Source organism: Phaethon aethereus (genome assembly GCF_964289735.1).
Source record: "Phaethon aethereus genome assembly, chromosome: 4".
Taxonomy (NCBI): domain Eukaryota; kingdom Metazoa; phylum Chordata; class Aves; order Phaethontiformes; family Phaethontidae; genus Phaethon; species Phaethon aethereus.
The window spans coordinates 16,265,757-16,292,283 of NC_138578.1; the positions used below are offsets into that span (position 1 = coordinate 16,265,757).

Below are 26,527 nucleotides of genomic sequence, written 5' to 3' on the forward strand. Positions count from 1 at the left end.
AAACTTTTCACATGTTTTTTGGTCATTTCTTGAAAGACATGCTCATATATTTGACATTCCATTTTATTAAAAGGTTTGAGTTTTTTTTAAAAACATGGCTTTTCAGGGGTTTTCACATTATTTATGTTATCTAATCCTATGTAATATATTTCTCCTTCAAATAGTTAACATTCACTTTCCATGCAGTAGTAAAAACGGGGGAAAGAAACTAGACCACAATTAAGCAATGAGGCACGACAAGGTGTGCATTTTCAGGCTATTAGCACATGCCTGAAATGCACCAGGAGGATGAAGCTAGAATGACTTTTCCCGCTCAGGTGGGCACCAATGCTAGCATCCGTATCATACCACAGTACAAAGTGGTATATAAAGAGTATCCAGAGGGTGTGAAACAACATGCAGCTTTCGTCCAGGGGGTTTATGTCAGGCAAAACAGCTGCTCCCAGTCATGCACGGTCTCAGTCAAGTTAAACTGAGAATAGGAGAATAAAGGTATCCAATGAAAGTGTCCAATGTTGAGCTTTCAAGACATGGGTTGAAAAGCAGAAGATAATATGAAGCATCGTTTATAAATGTAGAAACAACATCCCATCTTCATACACATTAACATACAAAATTTTCTATTTGACATGAGTGGTCGCCACATTTAGAGACAAGTGAAAAAGTATTCTTTTTATTGGGAAGTAAAAAATAGCAAGTCTTCAAATGCTTCACCCTGTCAGAGCTCACATACAGTCTCTATCACACATACAGTGTGAGCCCACTTCATACAACATACTGAGTTTTTCCATAGATAAAAGTCAGATGATCATCCAGTCTGATCTTCCACCAACTAACAGGAAAAGGACATCACATGACCATTCTTGCAACAAGCCCTTACACTGGAGTTGACCAAGAAGGTACCTTCAGAAAATATTTTAGAAAAGGAATTTTGTGATACCACGTTTTTTAAAAAGTAGAAGCAACAAATAAACAATTTACTTATCATTACAGGAAAGTAACCAGCAGTAGGTGGATGGAGAATTGGAACGAAGGAGGAGGAAAGAAGATACTGGGAGATGCATTTGCTCACATGTCATGCCAGAAAGGTGATAAACTGTATGAGTTTATCTCATAGTTTCTTTCAGCAACTCAAGACAGGCAAAGGAATTATCTCCGAGATGGTTTGGGTTTTGTTGGCATGGTTTTGGGGGGCTTTTTTGAGGTTTGGTTTTTTTGTTTAGTTTTTGTTTTTACATTAAGTCAAACGGAAAATCTATTCCACTGACAAAACAGTGTTAAAAGAAGCCAGGTAATGACAGACCGCTAATTAAAATATTTCTTCCCATCTTCACAATAACCAGTATTTCCAAAATATGTGCCATTAGGATGAAAGCTGAAGTTTGTTTTGATACTTTGAAAAGCAGCTAGCGAAAAAATAATAATGAAGGGAGCCTCTCAGCAACAACACAAGTACAGCCATTCAAAAAAATTCACGAACTACTGCTGTCTCATGCTGAAGGGTCATGAGAGTTTCCCAAAACTGCCTTTTAAAAGGCCAACAATAAATAATAAAGAAGCACACATTTCCAAAGAAAGCTCCAGTTTTATGATAACCGTGTCTTCCTTGCTAGTTGAGTTAAAACCTTTGCGAAAGCTTTTGACCTAACCTCTGGCACTTCCATTAAGACAGTATTTGTCACCCTGACAGCAAGGGGAATGGTTTCCAGCCACTCAGCTTACAGTAATAATGACGTCCCTCTTGTTTTTACCCCAAGAGACTGAGGACTGCTGATTCATGGACTGCTGAGTTTTGAACAGGCACCACTAGGTCAGATAGAGAAGAACCACTGAAAAAAACCCAAAACCACTCAAATCCAGGCAGAGCTTTAACCTGTTCTGGGCCAAAAATCAAGATGCTTAATAAATTAATGTGTTTGGGATATTCTTCTTCCCCCAAAGAGCCAACTTAAGGTAAAAGCAGGTTTGCATAGAACAATACAGCACTGGCATTGCTGTTTGTAAAGGGGTGTCACAAAACATGCATACTGCTTTCTAGAATTTGATTCTGGCTAGATGCCGAATCCACATTTGGTGGACACAGAAGGCGAAAGAGCTTCATGCTCCATTATGGATTAGTGCATTCATGTAGGTGACTCCTCAGAATACCAGATTGTATTTTATAACAAACACAGATGCCGAGTGAAATGACGACTCCTTGCAGCGGCACTAGTTCAAAGTGCTAATGAAGCAGAAGACAGGGGTTTAAATATCCCTGTTCCAAACGAAGGACTGATTCCTCTCCACTCGCCCTTGCCCCAACACACACTTTTCTCATGCAGGTGACTAACCGCCGCAGCACAAAGGAAAGATCATTGCTCCATTTCAATCAGAAGCTAAAACTTTGAGGGAGAACATTAACAGTAGATTCTAAAAACATTTTCATTTCCTTTTGATGAATTTTTTAAAAGGGAGGGAGAAAATTATATATTTTGTGCATTTCCAAATCTTTCTGCAGGGAACATTTACCCTTAAAACAGGCCAAATGACTACATGTTTGTGTACAACCACAACCCTAGAGGAATGCAGTTTTGCTTTTTCTAGTCTTAAAAGATACTACAGAAAGGGCAAAATAAAACCCAAATTTCTCTTTCATAGTGCCTCTCTTCTCAATTTCTCCTTCATGCACCAACCTACCTAATGTAAAGAACCAATAAATTAAAACATTTGGTTCCCACAGACACAACTAATTACTTGCAAGAATTTTAAATCTTGTTTTAAAAATAAAATGTTCACAGTTTTGTAGTGTAAATTTTCAGCTTTTTAAAAAAAGCATAGAGATATTTCTCCAAGTATTTGTTAGAAACAAATAGAGCAGCTTTTCAATGCAACCATTTTTAAGAACTAATTTCACATAAGTGATATGCCATCATCCCATGATACAAACTTCAGTGACTTAACTAGAAATCAGACATCTTGACCTTGCTTTCTAACAGAACTAGTGATATTTCTTCCTGTTAATTTTACTTTCTTTGTCTTGAAGTAAAAAGACAGGTACTGTTGCAAAACAGAAGACAAGAAAACATCACAAACTAGGACCACGACCTTTTCAACATCATGATCTGCACACAAGTTCTACCCTAGTGCAGTTGGTTTTTTTCCAAGTCCTGACCATTAACAAAAAGTGAGCAGAACCAGAAAAAAATCGCCCAAACCAAGTATATTCTTTTGTCAAAAATGCCATATTTTCACAGTAAGGACAATGATGAGTTTTACAAATTATGACAAAAGTAATCTTCGACAACTGATTTTATGCTAAAACTGTATCAGCACAGATGTGATTTACATACTAATCCAACAAATTGCCTGATTATGTAATATTAAACACATACATTTCCTCCTCTAGATGTTCTCCAAATGATAGCAACTAAAGATACAAACTCTTTTGACTCTGTTATTCATTAGCATTCATTTAAAATGGAATAAAGTTTTATATAAATTTCCAGTATTCGATTTCCATTAACAAGAGAGATGATTGTACCATAGTCAGTCTGAGAGCACTTTCGTTTCCAGTTTCCCCACACTATGTGATTAGAAGAAATATGCCAGATCATAAAATTTAAGGTACTTTGAATGCTCACTTTTAGCTCCTGAAACTTCACTCCCTTCTACTTTGCAATTCATAAATGACAATTGGACTGGAAGAATAAAGCTGCTTGAACTCTCATGCCATCTTTCCGATTTGCGACGAACACCCTGAATTCTGCCTCTGAATTTTCTCCAGCAACTTCCATTTTGCTGCTTGTTTTACTAACTCAAGAAATGCTACTGCACATATCATCAACTATTTCTTTCCCTGAGAGCCTGTTAATCCATAAAAACAGTAACTATGAGGGGGGGTGGGATTCAATGTACTGTCTCAAAAGGAGTCACCAAGTACCACGCCAAGCAAGAGCACTAGATGGGGTTGCTGACCAAAAAAGTAGGTGCAAGAAAAAAATCCTACCTGCTGTTAGCTGTCATATGAGGAAGCGGAAAAAGCAGAATACCCAAATATCTTTAAAAAGATAGCATTAATTATTTTGGGGCTGCAAAGAGAAGCGAGAGATACACATTTAATGGCCTACTTATTGCTACCTTTAAATAAACTTTTTTTGGAAGAACTGGCTGCTTGAGTCCCATAAGACCGAGGGAGATGAATTAAACGCTCAGTAGAAAAAGCTAACGGGAAAACTAAGAAAGCACTGAGACCAGCTACAGCCCACATAATTTATAAACATTTGACAGCTAATAGTTTCATTTTTTGTTATTATGTAGATTTCAGTGCATTTTCCTCTTAGCCACTGGAAAAAAAAATACAGGAACTAATTCTTGGCTTCTGGAGGATACTCTTTCCTGAGAATTTAATAGCACATTTTCTTTGCTCTCTGTTATTGTTGCCTACCCTCCTTCTCCCTAACATTTCAAAGATAACCAACAGCAGGGCTGTTATTTGTTAACTGGTTCTCAGACAGTCTGCGCTGGCTCGCTGTGTAAACCCCTACTGACTTCACTGGCCTTTTCAAATCAACTGTGTCATCAGACAGACCACACAGTAGGTGTTATAATACTCAGATTTCCACTTATCGCCCTACCTGATTTCTTTCAGTCCACTGGGAGCAAGATCTCATTTACTACTTTTTAACTTTCCGACTATCACACCTTTATCCTTACTCCTTTTTTATTTTAAAGGAGTTCAGCATTACTCATAGACAAGCAGATTTTTTTGTTATTTTGTAAAAAATTCTGCATCTGTTTCTAACTGACACCCACTCCGTCAGTTTGGCTTTTGGAGGGGTGGGTGCACGAGAGACAGCAAGTGCTCAAAGTAATCATCTGTATCAAGGGCTCTTTCTTAAGCCCGCACTAACAGGTCTCAGTCACAGTGAGCTTTGTTACTCTGCCTTGCTTGTACCAAAATAGTACAAGCTAACTCAAACTTAGTTATCAAACTGAGCACGCTATGTACTGGAAGCACAAGTACGCTGGAAGAGTCAAGGCCTACCTACACATTTTCAAATGTTACTTGGCAGATCTGGAAACGGATGATGATGCCCAAACTTACATTGAGATTTCAGATCAAGCTAGCAGAAATCAGAATGAGGATTTTAAACAATAATGAGAGAACCGAGCACCAGCCACAAACTAAGAGAAAGTTACAGTAAGGCAACATAAGTGGCTCCCAAGATTATTTAAATTCCATGGAACCCAAACTCTTCCTGCCAGGTACATAATATCTGGTCCAAAGACTCGCTGCTGCTGAGGCCTGCCATCCCCTTCCACTCATGCAAAAAACTATCCTTCAAGGGTGCGGTGGCTTCCCAAGTGGCTGATTAACAGGGAGAACATGCTCAGGATTTTGAGAACTACCCGAATCAAATTCGGTGCACAGACCAGCAGCACCACTGTACAGCTTCACAGAGGAAGAGGAGACCACTTCTAAGAGTGCAGTGGCACACCATAAAGCAGCTCCGCTTTGAAATTAAACAAGACTGAATCTGAAATTCAGCATCTGTTGTGAACAGACTTTGTGGCAAGATTTTCTTGTAAACAGCTAGCACAGTAAAAAGGGAATCCCAGATGGTTGTTCTGCCCCTTTTCATACTACAAAGATACAATTAAGAGGGAACAAAGGGTAATACAGACATTTGCCTGATTTTAGAAAAATATTTACAATTGTAGTTTGTGCTAGAAATAATTAAGCCGGATAAGGATATTTATCCTAGAAATAACCACAATTAAAAAAGTGGTAATAAAAAAAAAATCAAAATAAGTCTAAACCATTCAACACCCATTAAGGTAAAAGAAAGTAAATAAATTCAGCCAATTGGTTATTTCCATACGGGTAGATTTCTTTAAATAGTAATGAAATCATTGCTAAAAAAATCCATTGTTATTAAAATAAAAAACTTGGCTCAGTCTACCAAAATTAGATTTGTAAGTTGCTGGTCATTCCCATAATTAAATCTGTGTCACAAATTTGCAAGAAAAATGGACACTATGACTAATGCATTTACTTGCTGCACTAGTGCTGTCAGGCTGTGTAAATCATTATGCCTGCTAAAGTAGAGTAGATAAGAATTCCATACATTTTCATTAACCAGCTAGGCTTTGTGAATATGTGAGAAGCTAACTTTCATATTCCCTGCTAGTTTTAACTTTCATTTGGAAGACAACATAAACACTAGCCTGGATTTGATTAGCCAAGTGGCAGCTCCAAAAATTATTTGGGTTTTTAAACAATATGAACCAGCTATGTCCTCTGTAAGATGGTAAGGTAAAACAACAAAACCATATATACTTAGTTTGGACAAAGGAGATTAATGAAATGATGGGCACCTCAAATAGGATCCTTCTTTCAGACTGACTTATGTAGCCTGGACACACGCCTTATTTCATCCCATAGGTTTCAACAGAGGAAGCAAAGCTAATCCAAGACAGCATCGGAAGAAGTCTCAACGTCTCAACCAACACTTTCATTTTCAGCTGCCCTTTGCTCTGTTTTCTCAGGAGTGCAGTGGTCACCAGAGCAGAGTCCTTTGAATCCTCTCTTTTCCTCTTGATTTCCTGTCACCACAGACCTTCAGATCTTGGTTACAGTTCTTTGTTTAAGGTGAAGCTGATGGCTGTTCCTTTCACATTTACTGTTCATAACCCCAAGGCACCAAAGAATCAGACAACATTGACTCACATCACAAGCTGGCTACTCTCATGGGTTTCCAAGCCCACTGTCTCAAGCGGAAAGGATATTAATGAGAGGTAGAAATAGATTAGACAAGACTGTTTCTAGTCTAGCAGTGCAGGGTATCTTGTGAGAACATCTTCTTCTAGACTTTAGGCCCTCTCCTTCCATGCACATAGTATTATATTGTCACTGCAAATTGAGTTTAGCTCTCAACTGAGCATGTGTCTCCACTTCAGTGCAAGAAAAACCTCAATGACAGGCTATGCCTTAGGGAACTTAAGTCAAAGTAGCTGAGCCACCTAGGCAAACACCATGGAACAACCATCAGCACAACACGTTTTGCAGCATCCTGCCTATTGCTCTGCACTTTGAACATTAACAAGCATTATTTTTCTATTGCAGCACAACTTTTAGAATAGAAATGCTTAGAAAGCATGGTAATGCATACGATGTTAAGAATCTCAGCAGGCCCACGCTTAACATCCCAGACAATTTCTTTAGCCTTTAGGTGCAAAAGTATCCTCTCCTGCAAGTGGAAGCAGCTACTTCAGTGCTTTGTATCTCATCAGATCTTAGCATGCATTTGCATGCTTTACAGTAGCAACCTTGCTGATAACCACCCACCCAGTATTAGTAAAACACTATCAGATTTTATTAAAACCCCATTAAGAGGAAAAACTGCAATCACTTATTATGTTCCACAATTATTGTAAAACCAAAGTCTTTAAACGAGGGGAGGAGATAATGATATTACTACCCAACTCAAAGCAATCCTCTGTGGTATGATTCTAAATATTCTCTTGGCTGAAATTTATGCAAATTGAATTCATCTATCATTAGTTATTACTAATCTAGCTACATAAAAACACTTTTCTGTAACAATTAGTCCTTTAAAACACTGTGTTTTAATTAGACCTGGAACACTATTAAACTAAGTGTAAATATGTACAGCATAATTCCATGCATTGTTTTGCCTGCATATTTATAGGAATACGGGCTTCAGTGGAGTTTAAAAGGAATTACTTTGTGGTTGGTTGGTTGGTAGTTTTTGTAAATCTCCTTACCAGATGCTTAATCTAAGTGTATTTCTGCTCATCAAGACCTATTTGGCATTTCTGTATTTTGCGTATCACAATGTGTTCCTTTTCATGTGAATAAGCTCACCTCAGTATCATTCTAACATTATGCTGAGTCTTTTCCTGCAGACATTTTGTGTCCACAGTTTATTTTACTTTAACTTCTCAAGGACTACTTCCCAGTCTTTAAAAAAAAAAAGGGGGGGCAAAGAAAGGGTTAAAAGCACAGCACATCTTTCAGCCCTTTTAAATCAGCTTGCTTCACACTATCATACACAGGCACTGCCCCACAGGGCATAGTCTGAGGACAACATACTGTCCTCCTGGCTTTGTCAGGGCTACACACAAGTGCAGTAACCCACCCATGTGCTGTAAGACAAGGAACATAAGAAAAACTGCAGCCTTGCCAATGGTCAGATCCTTCCAAATTATCTCCAGGACACGTATATGGTTATGGTCACAAAGGTATATAACTACATCTAAGCCTATGCACAGACAGCACATCAGACGCTAATAAGAAAAATTCGAGTGTGATTTAGATTCATCATGAATTAAAGATATAGGAAATAGGATCTTCACCTACAGCCAAGCCCAGAAGTTAGGCATCAATAAAAACTGATGATTTTCCAAAAACACCAACCAGCACCTTCCATTACCTTCTCAGAAACAGGCCAATTATCTTCCTATTTTATAGAACAGTTTTGACTTCAAACAAGTGTGTATGTGTATATCTATCTATCTATCTTACACTAGTTTTCATGGAAATCTTTTAAAATAAGTGACCACATGCTAGTGACATTCAGGAGCCACGTAATTAAAGGTCATGTAGACCTACAACACTGAAACTGGTAAACAACTCTGGCTACTTAGTACAGTCCCTGGCTTACTGTCACCCCATTGCATTTTCAGTAATAAGGTTAATCCTAGCAACTTCATAACTGGAAAAGTTTGTAAGAGCAAAGCTTTCAGTAAACATATTTGTGATTTATTTTCTGTCATACATACATACTCTCTACATAATCATGATTTCAAACTAGGATACCACAATAACCATCTAAGTGTATGTATATATTTGTGACTTAATAGTGGCCACTTTCTTTATCATTTTTTTTTTTAAAATCAGTAATTAGAAAAAAAAAATCAGTTGGTTCTGTGGTTTGATTCTATCTGTTTTTGAATATTTTTGAAAAGTTTTTCCTGGGAATTTTTTTAACAAGAATGTTTACTGCAATGCTGCTCCAAGATTTCAAAAAAAATCTGAAGTGAATAAAAAGTGAAATGAGGTAATGATATGTGAATGTAACTTTCCAATGATCAGTTCATGGAACTAAGTTCTAAACCAAAATCAGGAGTATTACATGAACACACAAGCTCAGCTTTTTTAACTGACATTTCTTCACAGAGCTATCAACAGCTTCTAGAAATGAAAACATGTTTATGTTGCTTTACTAGGAGCTGGCATTGCAGTCAGATGCTCTGGGGCCTAAATTCTTATTTGAAGTCAAAAGACATTCTCCTAATGACAGCTGAACTGAGGCCTTTGGGTATTCACAGAAACCTCCTGAACTGAAAGGTAGGGACAGCAGAGAAACTGGAGCTCGTGCCAAGCAACAAGAGAAAATGCCCCATCCATGCACAGACTTGAGAGTTGCTCTAACGCTGGGATTCTACAATTTGTGGCAGAAAGTACCTTTTTCCCATTGGAGGAGGACATGATAGGTGACAAAAAGGAGCACATATTTTGGAATTGATATTTTTAAAACATGTATGGTCATCTATACCCAGAAAACTTAACATCCACCCTCCTAACTTTAACCTAGTCCCTTAAAAAAGCAGCAGCACAATGTGTAACTTCAAAATGCCACACAACTTTCTCTTGGCAGTACAGCTTTACATACTTAAACTTCCAAACTCCAGCTTTTCATAAAACAAATATGCATAAAGTGAGTTATTTTGTACTTGCAGTTTTGATTTTAATTTCCTCGTTTGAATTCTTTTCTTATTCAGTCATTTTATACATCACAGTCCTCCTTCTGGGGACACAAGATTGGAATCACAATCGCACAAAGAAGTTTGCACAGATTGTGCACAAATTTTAGTAAAGAAGAATAAATTCAATTATTAGCTGCCTAAATAAATAAAACAACCAGTCACAGCAGCTTGCCTGCATATAAAATAATTTGTATTTAATATTCATTAATGTCTCTCTAAACAACATATAAATAAAAGAAGTCTATTCTTCATTTCTTCAGATATATTTATTAATTCAGTGTTCTTTACAGTGGCCCTTCTGAATCTTTGTAGACCATTAGGCCCACAAATACTGGTTTTGCTTTTTACAGAAACGGTTATATTTCCAGCTGGATTGATTGCTTTCCCATATCTAGCTATTTTAGTGTGCCCCTCAGAGACATTGAGTGGCTTCACTGACAGTGAAATATGCTAAACAAATGACATGTCACTGAGTAAATTAGCATCTACTCTCTGATCAGCTGGGTCATGTTTTCTTTTCAAAATCCATGCCCTCTTGATAGAAAATAATGAGTATTTGATGGACCTTATTAGAAAAATCAATATATTGATGCCCATGTCTGAAACATCTGCATAATAATAGATTCTTTTAACCCATTAAGGAGAAAATTAAGATGTGTTTACACATTATTAATTTACTATGAGCAAGGACAATTTATTCACTACTTTTCTCAAGAGTTTAACAAAAAGAAAAGAAATGGTAGTATCAGTATTTAATGGCATGGTGACACAAACTGAAAGATGATTCAAATTTTTGCCAGCTAAATGGCACAATTCTACCAACATTATTGTGAAAAATACAAACATACCAATGATACTGTTAAAAATAAGACTGTTAAAGCAACTTGCTATAAATACTGCATTACTTACCAAAAAACTTCCAAAAGCAGAATTAAATATAGCAGCTGCCTGAAGAGAGAAAAAGATAAATATCACCAATGGTAAAATAGCTATAGTACAAGAATAAAATGTTATTCCCCCGCCCAACGAGCTATTAGGTACACACATATACAGAGACCATTAGGCAGTTAGCCACTGCTTAAAAAATTGCCAGTGGCCTGTAACTTATGAAGACTGATAGGTTCTAGTTTGTGCATTCATAAATAATGTGCTGAAATGGACAAAAGCAGGAGAAGAAAATGTTTGCTGGTAGACTTGGGAAGAATATCCAGATGAACCAAGAATATTACACACAAGCTTGGTCTCACTGCTTTTGCTATAATTTGCCAGGAACATTTTTACATATTGACCTATTAATCAAAATAAATATAATCTGATTTAACAAAAACACTGCATTTTCATAGACTTCTAACAATTTTAAATGGAATATTAATGAGGCAAGCAAATTTAATTGTTCATCATAATAAAGTATTGACAAATTCAGAAATTCCTGTAGTTTGACCAACAAATTTAAAACAGGAACAACAAAAAACCCACCACCACTAAAACTACAACCACCCCACTCTTCTGAGGCCAAAATGTCTACTCATTATTTTTTACTCCATAGTCTTTTAAACCAAGAAAATAAACAATTTTGATGATGACTTTAGAAGTGTTTGTGCTTACCTAAATATCCAGGAAATACAAGGTAGCAGTATTATTTCTTAATATTAACTCATTAAGTTCCAGGAAGTTAAAACTTGAGTCTTGAATAGTTTTCCCCAATTACCAAGAAAGAACAGAAACTCTTGTATGGCAGCCAGTCTGATGATAAAAAGCCACACAGCAAAAGCAAGAGGAAAAGGAGGAGGGGATCTACCATTTACAGGAAGATTCAGAGCAGAGTCAAATTAATCACCCTGGACACTTCCAGCCACAGATTAATAACAAGTGGATGCTCGTGAGTTTAGCAAGTTTGAATAAAGTCCAAAATCAGGGTAGGAGCTGTAGCTGAACCTGCCTTCTGCTCCATAAGAGGATGCAATGAAAATGAATGGGTAATGAGATCCTTGGCTCTAGAGAGCTTAGCTTTCTTATTCAAGTTCATAATTAATTCAAAGCTTTGATAATTTCATTAGATTCCTCCTCTGCTGGCCCTATCAATAAAAGATGGCACTGGACCGCAGCTCCTCAGTGGCCCAAATGCAAAAACAAATGCAGACTGGGAAACCTTTGCTGACTTGCTTACTAACGGGGACAATAGCATATGGCACTCCATGTTGTGGAGGGAGCATCTGGATAGATACAGCTAAATAAAACATTATAGTTGACAGTTGTAAACTACAGTAACATATTTTAACACCTCTTCCTCATCAGCATTCCTTTTTTGAACATAAAAAAAAGAGGCACAAGTCCAAACAGCTCCTCTTGCAAGAGATCACAGCTGAAAGCAAGAGTGAGTACTACTAAAACCAATTCTTCAACAAGTGTGAATTAAATCAGGATTTTCTACTTGTATTTGAAGCTGTGCAGCTGATACTTTCATGTGTTGAGAGAGACATGTTACATCCGTGCACACAAACCTACTGCAAGGGATCAGCTTCAACACAGGAGATGTCCTTGCAGGTATCTTTTGTTAATATAACCCTCTTAAAGTTCCTATTATCATTGTATTAAAAAAAAAAAAAACAGGTTTATCAAGCCTCCTTGGTATTTGTTGGACATGTGCCATTCTTTTACACAGACTGACTGTATTTGACCACTTCAATCTGATAAAGATGCAGAAAGGCTCCTTTTATTACATCCTACCTCTGAATCCATGAAGGAGGATCGAGACTTACAGTTTGAAGCACACTTAAAGATCTCTTCCTTGCAAAACAGTCTTTGCTATATAAAACAGTGTAAATCAACTGTTAGGATCTGAAAGACAGAAGCATCTGGGCTCCACTTCCGCACCAGAAGGCTGGGAACTTAATGGTCCCCTCCTCCCCATGCAGATTTTGTGTGCAGAGTGACAGCTACGTTTCTGTCTCCTACAAAGAAACCATATCACCCACCCTCTTCAGGAAAGCTGCTGAAGTCCACATAAACTGGACAGAGAGCATAAAACCCGGCCCTTCCCTCCCCAACATGCTAAACTTAACCCCCCCATCTCAAAAATAGCTAGTCCTACCAAAAGTTGAGTTCAGGCCAGGCTCTGCTTACAGCGCAGGTGAGCCTGCCAGACCACATCTACTGATGCAAGAGAAGTAACTTTACTGCTAGACAGCCCTCAACACTTTTCCTGGTCATTGCAACAATGCACAAAGAATAAAGCAGCAGCTGGCAGGAACAGATACACTTAGAAGGACACTGCGCATCTGGTTTTAGCCACATCAGTGGCTACTGATCCTGATTTGAGGATCATCTAGAGACAGAAAATTTTTATTTTTTTTTTTACTTAAGATATGCTGCAATTCCACTTCCAGGAGACATTCTGTACCTGGAAAGGTTGTAAGGAGAGATATGAGATGGTTCTGTGGTGGTGATACTAGATGGTGACATTTTGGCCATCAACAAACTTCTTTTCTTTCTTCCTTCCTGATTTACCCAGAAGATTGCTGGGGTTTTTTTTAATATTCTCAAGCATATAACAGGTATTAAGATAACAATCTTTGACAAATTTTATGCTTCAGGTATTCAGCCAGTCATGTGCAAAAGTCATAATTCACAACTGGTCCAGGGGTACATTAGTTTGCAACTTCTCATTATCTTTCTCCAAAGTGTCAGAAATTGCCCATGGCAGATGATTAAACACTCATTACAGGCAAAAGAAGAAAAAAAAAAAAAAATCAGGAAGACCACAAATTAAGTTATAATCGCTCAAATGATTTGCCTCAGCAAGGGAGGACTTACACGTTAGTTACTCTGTTTGCAGTTTTCTTTATAAACATTTCTCCTGCAAAATAAACTCAGAAGTAAATTTTTCTCATACCCACAAACCAGGGTCTTATATTCAGGACTCTGGTCCAGCTTAAACAAACCGGTAGTAAACGGAATGAACTGCTCCAATTTGTAATTAAACATACCTAGTAGCATGACCCTGTAGAATTTAAAAGACTTTGTGCTTCCAACTCCCTTCTATCAAGAGGGATAATATTGCCTACATACCTCACAGGGCATTGTCAAAATTAATTCATTGCTTAAAAAGCACTCTGAGATCCTTAGAGGGATGATACAAATAAACATTACTGCTGACACATGATCCAGCTAGGCTCTTCATTTTCTATTTGAAACATTTATTAGTAACTATTATTGTATAACTTTTTTTAGTGTTTGCTCCTTTTGTGCTTCAACAGATATCCCACTATCTGCAGTCAGCCTAAATGAAACAATAAAAACTGAAAACATTTAGATGTCCTTATAATATTCCAAGTTCAGATTTGCATGTGTTTGCAAACCATTCATTGCACTTACCATTAATATGATGGGAGAGTTCTCTACAAAATCAATGGTAAGATCCTTTCAAAAGGTACATGCATAGCCATGTATTGAAATGCAAGGTCAGACCACATTCAAAAGCAGGAGTAGTAAGAACCAGACAAATTATTCAAGTTTACATCAACTCAGAGACAAGACTGAAAGTTACTGCCAATACGCTTAAAAGGGCTAGTTACAGAAGAGCATGTACATCTCCACTTGCATTTAAACTAGTACACACTAGCCCCACTAAACAACAAATTTACTTAATGTTAAGCAGGTATAGTTTCAGTCAACTCTGTGTGGCACTGGGCCTGAGGGAACTCTCTCGCCGGTCTGCATTTCCAGAGAGAACCAGCTGGCCTGGGCACTTTCAAGTGAGAAGTAACCAGCCCACCTCTGAAGGAAAACTATCTGGCAGCACTTGGCAGAAACTTTCCTCTTCCCGTACCTCAGCCTAGCGCAAAGTTTCAGTCCTTCATCTCCCACCTTATCCTGGAATATACGTATGAAAAACACCGCTAAGGTTTGTAACAGCAACAGCAGGAAGATACAGGACAGTTCTCATATCAACAAAAGCTAGTAAAGAGCAGGAGAAAAAGGCAAAGCCACAGCCAAGGGGCTGAGCACCTCCCCACGAGTGGGTACCCAAATGCAGCAGCAAGTACACACAGCAAGTACATGTGAGTGGGCAGCAAATCAAACAAGCATGCTAAGGTCTTGACAGCATTAAATACAGAACACATTCTGAACTGTCTTCCATTTTCTTTTACTTTGGCATCAAACTAAACTATCTTGGAATTTATTAGACTAGATATCTTCTGATAATAATGTAACAGGCCTACATTAAAGAAGCGGAAAAGATACACTGGCAAAATTTGGAACATCTGGGTCAAAACCTAACATTTTATCATTATCGACAGGATTCGAATAAAATTGTTATGCATAACTCAGCTGGAACTACAATTTCCTTTACTGCACAGTCACAGGGAAACAATGGTGCCTCATAGCTTTATATGTGGACCATATAAAAAACTAAAAGGCTTTTTCACCAATAGGTGTGTATTTTTTTTAAGAATCAAATGTTTTAGTGTTTAAAGTGTCATTTGGCAGCCTTTAGGGAGGTAACCTTCCTAACTGTACTCAACCTCATGCTTACCCCCAGGCACCCCACAGCTGAGAGAACACGTTACGCACACTAAGACCTGTCTGGCCCCGAGTCATCCCCACTCTGTGGAACGATGTTCCAGGGCCAAGGCCACAGATGCAGAGTAATGAAACTAAATGGCCTCAAAACATCTCAGAAGGAAGCGGCCCGGGCATCATACAAAAGCTGCTCTGCGTATGCCCACAGTTACCTGCAATTAAAACCTTATCATTTTCAGACATGTGCTAGTGGGATATACAGCTCAAGTACCAGGTGTAAGACTAAATACCCTATTTAACACACATGGCACGATGAAGAAGAGAGAAAAATCCAGAGTAGAAAAGAACTGGAGAAAGACAAGAACTCTAGCAGTACTACTGCAGAATTATGCAGTAGAGGGCAGAGAACACAATGTGGTCATATAACATTTTACAGTGTCCACATTATTAATGCAAAATGTAATAGATCTACATCTCCTATTTGCCAGGGAGGAAAAAAAAAAAAAATAGAAAAAAAGACTCAACAAAGTGATGGAAATCGTTTGACCAAACAGGACAGAAAAGGAAATTTTATCTACCCAAAGAGCTCAGTGTAGTTCAAGAAGGTGGAGGAAGAAGGCAGGACGTCAGAAGAAGTAGCTTGAATGAGCTGGCAGAGTTCCTTTAAACAACTTCTTCAATCTCCTATTTAAAAATAAAATCTCATGTGAGTGTTACCGCAGCTCATGTCTTAACTGCTGTTTCCATTAATAAGATGTTACAGCTCTGTGGAAAGCTATTTGCCACAGCACTGTTACTGCAAATAGAATATAAATATACCTAATAAGGTTTAATCTGTGCTGCTGTTCATAACTATTCATCTGAGTTCAGATGGGAAAAAAAATATATATATTCAAGTTCCTGGTTTTGAGCACTAAATTGAATCAGGTGTCCTCTTCTCTTAAGAAAATTAAGTTGCTTTTGTGCAAGAGTGTTTTAATGAGAACAGAGCCTGCCGACATTGATAAATGGGAATGACACCAGAGAGAGCATGTAAGCAGGACAATATGTGCATGTTACAGTCTTACAGGCTATTTTTCACTGACTATCCTGAATGACTTCGCTGTTTCTTAAGGGGCCTATTAATCTCAAATTTAGTTATTACACAACGTTTATTTGAACATATATTCTGTGGATGATGACAGTTAATAAAGGAAATCTTTTACAAGCTGTATTTTTACATATTGTTCCAACTACAGCTCCCAGTCATTCTACCATATTGATGGAATAACCTAGTTATGATGCAGCTTTAAAAAAGGCACATATATTCAGATTCTTTTCTAAGCATATGGGGACTCTTAAATAACTGTTAAAATGCATATAAAAATCCTGCCACAGCATGGCAAAAATAAAAGAGGTAGTGTTAACTGCTCGACAAAATCTCTGGCTGCACAGTTGCCCCCTCAAAGGCAAAGCACGTGCCTTTTTAACACACCAGCATCATCTTTTAGAAACAAATAGGGCCTAGATTTGACTCTTGCATATGTATATTGACCACAACATATACACAGACCATACTGAATTCAACAAAACTTGTAGTGTGCATCTTATGCATTAATTTGGCCCTGTGTTGTATATGTGATATAGCACCACAACAGTGGTATTTCATTAAAAACAAGAAAAAAAAATACAAAATAAAAAAAACCCACACAGAAAACCCCAACCAAAACCCAGACTTTGATAACAACTGAATTCTGAGGCCAAAGAAATCTTATAAACATGTGAACTGATGTTTGAAAAGTCTCTTAAAAAAAAAAAATACTGAATTACTCAGTATTACTGGAGTGGAACTGTGCACAAAAGCTTATCCTCTTAAAAAAACCCAAAAGCAAAACCACCAAAAAACCCACACACAAAACCCCCTATACCCATCAACCAAGGAAACCCCAGAACACCAACAGAAAAACCCATCAGGACATGGAGGAGCTTATGTTTTTATCCACTGCCATGTTCCCTGTGGTCCAACACTATTTTTTAACTGTGAAAAAGTCACCTAATCCCCAATCTGCCTCTAGAGCTGTGCTGACAATATGAAAACATTTCTTTATTTCAACCATGTTCAATAACCATCAGTTTTATGGAAATGATGCTGAAAAGGCACCAGAAAATGAAAACAGAATTAACTAGTATGCTGTTTGTTCACATTTCAGCGGGGGAACATCATCCAGAGAATGACGTCCTCTAAAACACTTCATTGAGCCATGGATCTAAAGCTGCGCACATGACAGATTTGTTCTGGGCTGGCAGAGGTTGCCATCATCACCAGAGTACAAGTTCGTGCTGCTCCAGCCAGGCTCAGCATTCTGCCACAAGCAGAGCACAGAAACAAGCTGAGGGCTTTCTGCCAGAGAGTTACTGCCTCCTACCTCTTACTAGCCAAGCTCTTTCTCTTAAAAATCAGTCTTTCATTCCTCCATTTTTGTAGATCCTTATAATCATCATTGCCTGTTGGTATTAATATTTACAAATACAAAACTATTCATGAAAAGGATGTCAAAAGGCAGGCTTTTCAGACGGACTTATTCAGTGTATGTGGTGATCTCCATTGAAGGATTTCTGTGTTTTCACCAATAGTTTTAGCAATACTGAGACAGAGAAAGAAAACTACCACACTTTCTTTCCTTTCATCAGAAATAGTAACTTCTTTCTGCTGTGAGCAACCAGCATGACTCAGGGGAGTTCTGGTGGGTAACCATGGTATTCCTCGTTCAGAGGCAGCAGATGAAGACTAAAAACCAGGCAAGTAGCTACATTCAAGTTTTTTCCAGAGAGTAAAACCCGAATGTAAACATCTGTTAACAATTCAAATGGCCAACATTAAGCATTCAGATCTCATGAACGTTCATGTGTCAGTCTGCAAATTTCCACCAATACTAATATATAGATTAGTAACAGGAAATCCGTGTTAAGCAAAAGTTGGAAAGCAACACTGCCCTGTATGGCTGGTTCATTTTACTGGAGATTAGTTGTAGAACCGGGCAGAATGAAAACAAAAGCCTATGTCATCAGTATCAGAAAGATCATATGAAGGAAGCCAGGAGGGAAGAATCTCTATCAGGAGTTGGAATGTCCATCTCCACATCGAAAGAACCAAGACTTGGTCTCCTCAGGCACAGGAGGGATGAGATGCTTCATAAGACATAGTACAAAGTGCCTTACTAGCCCAGGCTATCAGCTGTACAACGGTGTTGCTTTGTTTGTAGTTTCTTTGCTTTATCCTAAGTGCCACAGATCCACCCATACCGGATGCTTACGTGGCTGTGTACAATGCTCACAAGGCTTACCAGGGAAAAGGCCTATCTAGGCCCTATCCAGAAACACAACTGTAGGCAACACAAACCTTTTCCAGCCTCACGTCTACCCCTTCAGGATATCAAGGTGACGAGAGATTTATTCCTCCTGAAAACCATGGTCCACCTCCTTTCGATAATGAGAAGGGCTGTCAGCAGAGACAGCCACCAATACTCTCACCTCGTCCTTGTACAAGACAGTCCCTGACCAGCCATACCCCAAGACCGGCGGTACCCTGAAGCTGTAGCTTAACCGTCCTGTCTTACCATCAGCTGCAGTACAAAACACAAAATCACACTCACAAGACACAGTGCCTTCCAGTGTTGATTCCTACGTCACGCACCCCAATGGGGCAGTAACCTCAACATCTATAGTGGACTTTTGAATACCAACATGAATAAACAGAAGCAGTTTCTCTTTTTCTTTTCTCTAGTTAAAAATTGTAAATGCAAATATTAAGATTACTGCCCAGTGCCAGTGTAAACATTCAAGCAAACAGTGACTTAAAGCTGACAGGCTCGTAACAACACACGCTTTCTCATACTGAGTGCATATATGCATAACTATCCGCAAACTCCATGCTCTAGAATCTGACCTACTCCTCCACGAACTTCATACGGCTCTGCCACTCCAGAAAGCTCTGGGTTCCCAGGAGGGCATATAGCCAAACTTTTTGCATGTGTTTTTCCCAAAAATGGAAAGCCCATTTCCATAATTTTCCTAGACATGGGGAAACAGAAAGTAACTACCCCCTTCTACGTAGGTACTGCAAAGTGTAAGCCATACATTTGACCTGTGAAGCAGACCGTGCTACACAATTAGAGAGCAAAAAGGACAGAATCTGACTGTCACTGACACTTTGGTATGATAACTACCCACAAACCTTATGCACATCATGCATTTGTTAGTGACTCAAGGCTTACTACCTTAGCAGTGAAAACACTAGCTCTCGCGCCAGAACAAATGGACTGCTGAACAATGATTTAATAAAGGAGGCTCAGCCAAACAGCGGTATACAAGTAACTCTGCCAACTTGATCCTCTCTTATGGTCAAACACTTCATAACTGTATGTGACTTTCTCTCTAAAGAAAAAAAATTACTGTAGAAGGTATCCTCAAAAGGATACAGAGCAATAACAACCTCCCAAACATACTTTTATTTAAGTTCACATTTTCTGAGATCTTAAGCTGTGATAAAAACACTTAAAGGTCTTGTCCCCTGATTCTCCTGGAGACACATCATCCATAACATGATTAGAGGTCTAGTTAAACAATGCATCCCACAACTCCAAAGAGTATTACTTCCCTGCTGAAGTGAAATGAAAGCACAAGGCCACTTTTTAAAAGGTGCCCTTTGCATTAACTGCAAAGCTGTGCCTGCACCGGTATTTTTCTATAAATATCCCACTGTCATATTGCTTTCTGGGCAGTTAGTAGCAGAACCACACATTTTAACTGCTATGCCATCCAAACCAGCTCAGAATGGCATTGTTATTAAAGTCCCTGTCACTATCACTACTGGGAACAGATTCACTGTTAGTTGTGCAATGCCAGGAGATGGGAAATAAAACACTAGTGCAAGGAAGGCAGCAGCATGGGGAGGCTGGCTGAAATACCAGCTTTCTAAAATAAAAAGTGGCCCACTGCACAAATCCATGAACCCCGGTCTCCAGAGCTCATGTCAGAATGAGTCCAGGTCATAATTAAAATATAAGATTTTAATCAAATCAACAAATATCTGTGCATACCTCAAAGAAGTACAGTTTGATTTTTTTTTTTAACCTAACCCAAAGGCTAGGCTAGGCTTTACTGTAAGCCAGTATTGTATGGTACACACTACAATACTGTGGCAGAGGTAGAAAGAGAGGCAGCATACCATACGGAAAGAGACCAGCACTACAGCCACTGCCTGGAGGTAAAAAAGTAACAACCTTGACGCACGCAACTGCATTCTTTTAAATGCTGCTCAGATACTTCTAGTTATATGAATTGCTAATTTAGATGACAGAAGTTACACATACGCACATACATAGAGTGAGAAAGTGCACAAATGTGCATCTTTATATATTGCATATCCTCAAAATTTGCCCAAGGAGTTCACCAGTGGATCAGTAACAACTGAAGCTGCAAGCTTTTTTCCCTCTGAAAACAAACTAACTACACCATTGGTACTTACCACCACCCTTCTTTTGAAGCATGCCCAAAACATCTTCAAATTCTAATCGGTTAGTTGCCCTCATTTTCCAAGAGGACTGCTATACCCTCTAATCCAAAGCGGGTGGGGTAGGGGAGCTAGTCTTCATTAAAGTGCAAGGATTAATACTCAGAAGTGAATCAAGCCTAGGCCTGGGACTTGATTTCACAACTGCTGGGCTAGCAGTAGGAGTACTTCGTGAACTATAAAAAGGTTGAAACTGTTCTTTGGAATTTTCATTTTTATATATATTTATTACATAAGCATATATATAAAATACATAACTCAATTTAAAGATATTTTTATTACTCCCTTGAAGTAATTTACTTTATTCACTACTGGGACAGAATACTATATAACCACTACTTCTCTGAAGAAAAGGTGGAGAGAAAACATTAAAACCTATGGGTTTCATGTACAGAATTCTACTCACATTCTGTTGAGAGCAGAGGCTTGCCCAGAGCTGTGTTGGGTGCAAGCCTAAGAAATGCATAAGCTTGTTTTACTGCAAAAGGTCACAGACTGGCTGTCTGCACTGAACATGCTCTTTGTGGGAGCATTCACTGAGCTTCTACAGCTTCCATTTACATCCAGAGTTGGCCAAAAACTTGAACATCCAACGTAGGGGATATTCCACTATTTAAACATTTGCTTTAAACCTAAGTTCCCCCTGCCTCGAGAATCACCAGTTCTCATACAATGATTGAAATTTTCTTTTTTAACCATTTCATTTTGGTATTTTGCTGCTTTCAGATGAATTGCCCTCGTGCCTCATGGAAGACGGCCTCTGTCTGTATTTGTCACTGCACAAAGCTTTTCAGCTGCTCCACAATGCAGCCCTGTTATTAAAGTCAGTGAGAAGATACAGCCAGGGAGATCAGTTTATCAAGAGAACTGAAAGCACGGAGCAGCTAAGTTACACTGAAAAATGTGGACAACGTCAAAATTATTTGTTTGCAAAACTGAACCAGGTTAAACTGTCCTGAAACAAAGCATTTACATACAGATTTTCCTGAAAGTGGAAATATTTCTACAACGTCTAAATTGCATGCACAAGGGGAAGAAAAAAAGAATGGAAAAGTTTCCCAGCTCAATATGGTTTGTAGCTCAAGTTCTGTATTTCTAAAGCAGCTACTAAAGAATAAGGTGCATATACAATATGAAAGAAAAATAAAAATTAAATTATTGGAAAATACTCCTTCAACTGGAAAACATTTGTTTTATAACGTGTCTTCTTCCCTGTGTTTTTGTGATTAAAACTGTCTTCTCACCTTACTGATAAACTGTAGAGACAAGGCCAATGCATTCTGATTTGCCCAAAAAGAACTCCAAGGAGAACCCGGTAAAGAAATCAATAATTTAGTGTTAAATACAAAGGCTCCAGCAGAACACAGATACTGCTACTAGCTATTTTGTGACAGTTATTCATCATGGGCACACGATGAGGCAAGGAGCGTAGAAGCAAAATCATGCTCTGTCGTACCATTTAAGCCTGAAACATCCTGTATCTATCTACACAGTCAGACCAAACTAGGTGTATAGAAGCAATCTAGATCCAGAATTCTTTCCCACCTTAAAGTACTTCAGTAACATAAGATGCCCTGTGATACATAAGTTGACAAGACTGCATAAGAAGTACATTCACGATTGCCAGGTCAAAAGCGCGAGAGCTGCCAATGTTCCTGTACAGCAGGAGGTCCCAATGCCAGGACTGACACACCTTAATAGCAATGCAGAGTAGCAACACGTGTGAACACGAAACTAAGGAACAGAATTGAGATATGCAAACAAACGTGCGAAGAGTAGAAAAAGTCACTTTATACACTAGAAGTAACCAGAAATCACATCTTACACAAACACCAAGTACCAGCTAAATGTACAAGAAAAGCACCTCACTTATCAATCAACTTTATATAAGACACACGAGCCGCATTTCATAAAACCAGCTCTCACTTGAAAAGGTTTAATTTAGGTTAACAGCTATTTATTTGAGTGGTCTGTGATCAGCACTTTGGAGGTAAAATAGACAAATAAGGATGTTAGCACATCTGATCGGTATTTCAAGTCAAGTTTTGCCACTGATAGAAGCTTGATAAAAGGTAGAGAAAGACTCTGTATACCAGGCCATATCATCATAATTGGGTAAAAAAAATTAAAGAAAACAAATCTGTTTAAGGAACAGATTTTCATCTCGCATGCATTCACTCTAAAACCCAGCTGCTGTTTAGTCAATTCTATTGCAGAAAAGACCTCAGAAGAATATCACAACACAGTCACCATCTCGTCGAATCAAAGTTCAATTTGCTCTAACACCATAACAAACACATTTCTGTAATCTGTATCATCTGCTACTCTTGTAGAAGTATCAACAAAATCCAGAATGATATACTTATCTACAATACATAAAGAATCATATCACCGCTATAAGCTGTAGTGTAGCAATATAGTGGCAGAGCATGAAACAGTAATCAAAGTCCTGAAAAATACACCATTGTCAGCATTGTACACTGGTACCAGTGTATTATAGCACCTTGGTTTAAAATAAATCAACCTAAGTGCCTGCTTTGGTAAGCACTTCGAATTCACTGTACATCAGCACTGGCGGTGGCGGGGTGTGGGGGTGAGTGTGTGTAATGTGCAAAGAAACAAATCAGGAAACGGGACTTGTAAATAACAATTCAATTAGCAGATTTATATTACTCATTTCCTAATAAACTTTCTACCCGCACCTAGGCGCAAACCCTCCCACAGCCTTCCCCCCTTCATTTACATATCTGTGCAGGCCTGCTCTTTTTTCTTGCCAGCCCCTTTGCCCTTTCAATCACGAAGTATATTACTCCACTGTCAGAGCAAAGCAGTTGCGAACACCAGGGAGCCCAGCTGGGACAGGAAGAGGGCAGCAGGCTCAGGCATTAACATAATAATCCAGTCGGCTCCCCCAGGCCCTCGGGGCCGGCCGCATATTAGGCAGGCCTCCTGCGCCCCATCACCTGCCCCTCAACCTGTGGCAGTCGCCCCCGCCTCGGCCTTCCCACAAAAGACACGCGTCCATTTTTCCGCGTCTGCTTAACGTACCTGCTCCTTATTGATGATGTGGATGTACCTTGCGGCGCCATTTCCAGCAGACTCGCTCCTTGCCTTTTAACTTCGGGGAAGTCTAGGGTTTTTAACAGGAGCTACCGCTGCTGCCAGCGGGAGCCAGACCTTAAAAGAAAATTGCAAATACAAAGCACTGCTTTGCAGATGCAACTTTCAGCCCTACCTATCCTCTAGATTTCTCCCTGAAAGAAAAGAGCAGGAAAATACAAAAAGGCAGGCATGGGCGCCTTTGCTATTTCTGTGCCGTGCCATCCAAGGAAACCTTGGTGCCGATTCTTTCCAGGGTCTGCATCACGGGAGGCTTTTCAGCAGCAAAGCTATTTTTCAGTCTTTGGAACAAGGCCTGCCACCACACAGGACGCGGCTACTGGTTAAGCAGTAAGAGCCCGTGACAAGGTTTCAGCTGTACGAACACGCATATGAGGCATTTCCAAGAATCACCACATAATGCTGATTTCAGACGCATGACCCATGAAAACATCCAATTTAAAGGTGGCTTGTAACTGTACTACACTTCCCAACTAACATTTCTTAATATCTAAGAAACATTCCCCCATTTCAAATGCCTTGGGTAGCAAACTACAACTCAGAATACTAATTTGCACATCCCCTCTACTGAGCCTTTTAATTAACAAAAATGTTTACATTTATTATGCAGTGTATGTCAATGTGGTTCTCTTACAAACCCTTTTATATACAGTATATATACTGCTTGTACAGAGTACAAGTTCAGGCACTTAACAAGAAGAAAAATAAACACACCTGCCACTAAAAGATACTATTTTCTTTATATTATACAAGTCAATCTCAAAGACTACTAGGAAAAAAGACTTTGGTTCTAATATAACTTTTAATTTCATTTAAAGAATACATATTCTCTAATTCCCCTTAACAATGGAAGGCACAATAGACGTATAATACAGTCTTATTAAAATCACGTTTTGCAGACTGTGCAAAGCCAGATTTACTTGATCATTTGTGAAGCAAAATTTCCCTAACTTCATTAATTTTCATTTATCTAGTCCTCTCAAAGAAGGAAATATTCAGAAGCAATTTCATATTTTATTTTAAATGCTTGGTTGTTATATTATCAGTAGAAAGAGGTGTAATGCATAGTAATCCATGTCACAATAGTCTGTCAGAGAAAACACATATAAAATAATGCTAGCTATATAATTTAAACATTTTAGAAAGCAACCATTACAGAAGTTCTGCCTCTTATTCCTCAACTACATAATGGCAACAAAAACTACACATTATGAAAACTGTGGCACTTTTTTTTAATTTCTTTAAATTAAATTAATCAAGCAATTAATTCTCACAATGTAGACATTCTCTTCAGCCACCACAGTCATGGTAACTTGTTAGCAGCACACCTCTCTGAACTGGGAGGGGGGGCGCAGTTAAAAATAGCCCTTTGCGTTGAATTTATTCAAGGTCACAAGGGTCACCAATAGAACACTGCGACAACCCAGGGCTTTGCAAAATATTTTAATTCAAAATATTTTAATATAGTCAAGAGTCTTCTTACACAGCCACAAGCTCATATATCTACTATGACTTGATTTAGACTTTTAGAACCTGCAGTTTAGAGAGGAAAAGCTTTGTCAACTATCTCGTGATCCTTCCAACCATCTCCTTTGCGCCACAAACCAATTGCCATCACACTGGTGACGTAAAACTGAATAGCACTTGGAAGATTAACTACAGCTTTTCTCCTTCAACACCTCTAAACATCAATTACTTTGGCTATCCATAATCCACCAAAAGGAGCTGACATTTTTAATTACAAGAGATTTTAAAAAAAATTCCTTGAACACTTATGGTTTTCTAGAGATCTGTTCTAATTAATTTCCTTCCTTCTCCAATTTATAGGTCAGAAACTCCACAAACTAAAGTAACAGCAAGTTGTACCAGACATGCTAGAAAACCAGAAATTCAACAACAAGAATTCTCTACCAAGAATCTGAGTATAATTAAGTCATCAAATAGCTTTTGCTGTTGGTGGTGAATGCTTTGTGCTTACAGACACGTTGCCACAGACGACAACGGAAAGCTGCAATGTTACTTACATTCATCATTTTTCTTATTAATTCAAATGTTGTGAATTAATTCAAATGTTCAATTAACATTTGAATATTAATTCAAATGTTGTGAATGGATTTCCCTATTTATTTCATGCTATGATCTTTAGACCTATGTCTCAATTAAGTAAATAGGAGATTTTTCTATTTGATTTTACACAGCCCAAGGTCAGAACATTGCAACGGCTCAGGTAAGTAAAAGGGAAGCTGTGGCTTAAGCTTCTCATATGGGATGTGCTCAGGTTGTGATGGACTGTTTAAAACAGCAAACACTCCAGAAATTACTAAATATAAAAGTTGCAGTAAGGAGGAAGTTATATACCTATTGTTTAAAATACATTTCACATGCCAACATCACTATGAAACAAACTCACATTTTGTTGAAGTAACAAACTATTAGGTCCATACTGATGATCTATCTTCATTTCCTTCACAATTTATCCTCCAATTCAATGACAATTTTATTTTCTTTTGCAAGATTCACTCTTCCTGACTACTTGCTCTTTGATAGCACACTTCCTATGGT

General features: G+C 38.4%; 1 protein-coding gene across 4 annotated transcripts in view; it reads right to left on the reverse strand.

The window, feature by feature from the left end:
- The window catches only part of SLC10A7 (solute carrier family 10 member 7), a gene marked incomplete at its 3' end in the record, with an annotated part of 144,118 nt that overhangs the window by 83,676 nt on the left and 33,915 nt on the right, over window positions 1-26,527 (reverse strand). For 3 of the 4 annotated variants that reach the window (XM_081999051.1, XM_081999050.1, XM_081999053.1), the window contains exon 5: window positions 10,681-10,719. The exons of the other annotated variant lie outside the window; for it this stretch is intronic. In XM_081999051.1, the coding sequence (XP_081855177.1) occupies window positions 10,681-10,719 (39 nt within the window). The remainder of the gene's footprint in view (window positions 1-10,680; window positions 10,720-26,527) is intronic. 4 annotated transcript variants of the gene reach the window in all.